The sequence below is a fragment of the Herpailurus yagouaroundi genome, unplaced genomic scaffold (genome assembly GCF_014898765.1).
Source record: "Herpailurus yagouaroundi ecotype Mexico unplaced genomic scaffold, PumYag 255, whole genome shotgun sequence".
Classification (NCBI taxonomy): domain Eukaryota; kingdom Metazoa; phylum Chordata; class Mammalia; order Carnivora; family Felidae; genus Herpailurus; species Herpailurus yagouaroundi.
The window spans coordinates 732,985-734,483 of record NW_024412472.1 but is presented as its reverse complement, the minus strand read 5'-3'; the positions used below and the strand labels follow the sequence as shown (position 1 = coordinate 734,483).

The window sequence follows — 1,499 nt, the reverse complement described above, 5'->3', positions numbered from 1 at the left end:
TATGTAGCCATCTGCCACCCACTGAGGTATCCATCCATCATCACTGACCATTTCGTAGCCAAAGCTGCCATTTTTACTTTGGCCAGAAATGCACTTCTTACTATATTCATTCCCATCCTCTCTGCCCGGCTCCATTATTGTGGAAAAAATATAATTGATAATTGTATCTGTGCCAATCTCTCTGTGTCCAAGCTCTCCTGTGATAATATTGCCCTTAACAGAATTTTCCAGTTAACTGTGGCCTGGACTCTTCTGGGCTCTGACCTGACCCTCATCATCTTCTCCTATACCATCATCCTACGAGCCGTTCTTAGACTTAAGACAAAAGGGGCAGCTGCCAAAGCTCTGAGCACTTGTGGCTCTCACTTCATCCTCATCCTCTTCTTCAGCACCATCCTGCTGGTTTTTGTTTTTACCCACATTGCCAAGAAAAAAATTTCCCCTGATATCCCTGTCTTACTTAATGTGTTACACCATGTAATTCCTGCAGCTCTCAACCCCATTGTCTATGGGATACGAACTCAGGAGATTAAAGAGGGGATTAGGAAATTACTGAGAAGGGCAAGAGAGAACAGAAAGTAATCATGCTCTTGCCTGGCTCTTCTCAAAACTACAATCAGAAGGCAGGGACAGGGAGATAGAAATAGTCCTAATCTTCTCATTGGGGCATGCCTGATGATAAAAACTATATGGTTTCCCTTTACCCACAGTCACATCACACTTCTTACCCACCATGGTTTTCTGAAGAGACTAAGGATATGGCCCTCCTTTCCCTACCTGACTTTGTCCTCAAGTCCTTTGGTCAGAACTGCCTCCCTAACAGCTTCTCAAAAACATGAACCACAGTTCCGTCTCTGGAACTATTTGCTTATTGTTCCTCTGTCTACATAGCTCCTTCCCTCAGGTCCAATGGGTCTCTATGACCACAGTGTTTAATACCTAACAATATTCCCCTAAAGCACAGAATATGTCCCAACATCTTCTCTGTTTCCCTGTTCTGCACAGAATTTATCACTATCTAATGACCATAAAAGTTCATCAACTTGTTTAGTCAGCCTACATTCACTAACATTTAAGGAGCACCAGGGCAAGAATTTTTGCCTGATGTATCTCCAGCCCAAACAGTGTTTGGCATATGGTATAGACCCATGATATTTGTGAATTGATGGTTTAATAAATGTTGGAGAAATAATTGAATGTAGGCTAGTTCCTAGGAATATAATTCAGATATGGTCTGTTTTCTATATGAGTTTTTGTATTAGGTATCATGTGTGAGGGAGACCCTATTTCATGCCACATTCCATGATCTGAGCATTGTATGGAACATCTCCATAGGGCAGGTAGGGGCTTAGCCTTAAGAGCAAAAGTATATTTTTAGGAACTTTGAATTTGAATACACATGGGATATTCAAGTGGAAGTGTATAATAAATACTTGTACTTATAGGTTTCATACTCAAGTAAGATGTACCCTTGGAAGAAATAAAGATGTGCACTTGGG

At 41.2% G+C, this 1,499-nt stretch overlaps 1 protein-coding gene across 1 annotated transcript; it reads left to right on the top strand.

Annotated features, from left to right (window-relative positions):
- Nucleotides 1–3: 3 nt before the first annotated feature.
- On the top strand, nucleotides 4–644 carry LOC121021163 (olfactory receptor 56A3-like; the record flags this gene model as incomplete). Its single annotated transcript, XM_040461391.1, has 1 exon — nucleotides 4–644. A coding segment is annotated over one exon (579 nt), but the record flags the coding sequence as incomplete, so codon positions are not given.
- Between the last annotated feature and the right edge of the window lie 855 nt (nucleotides 645–1,499).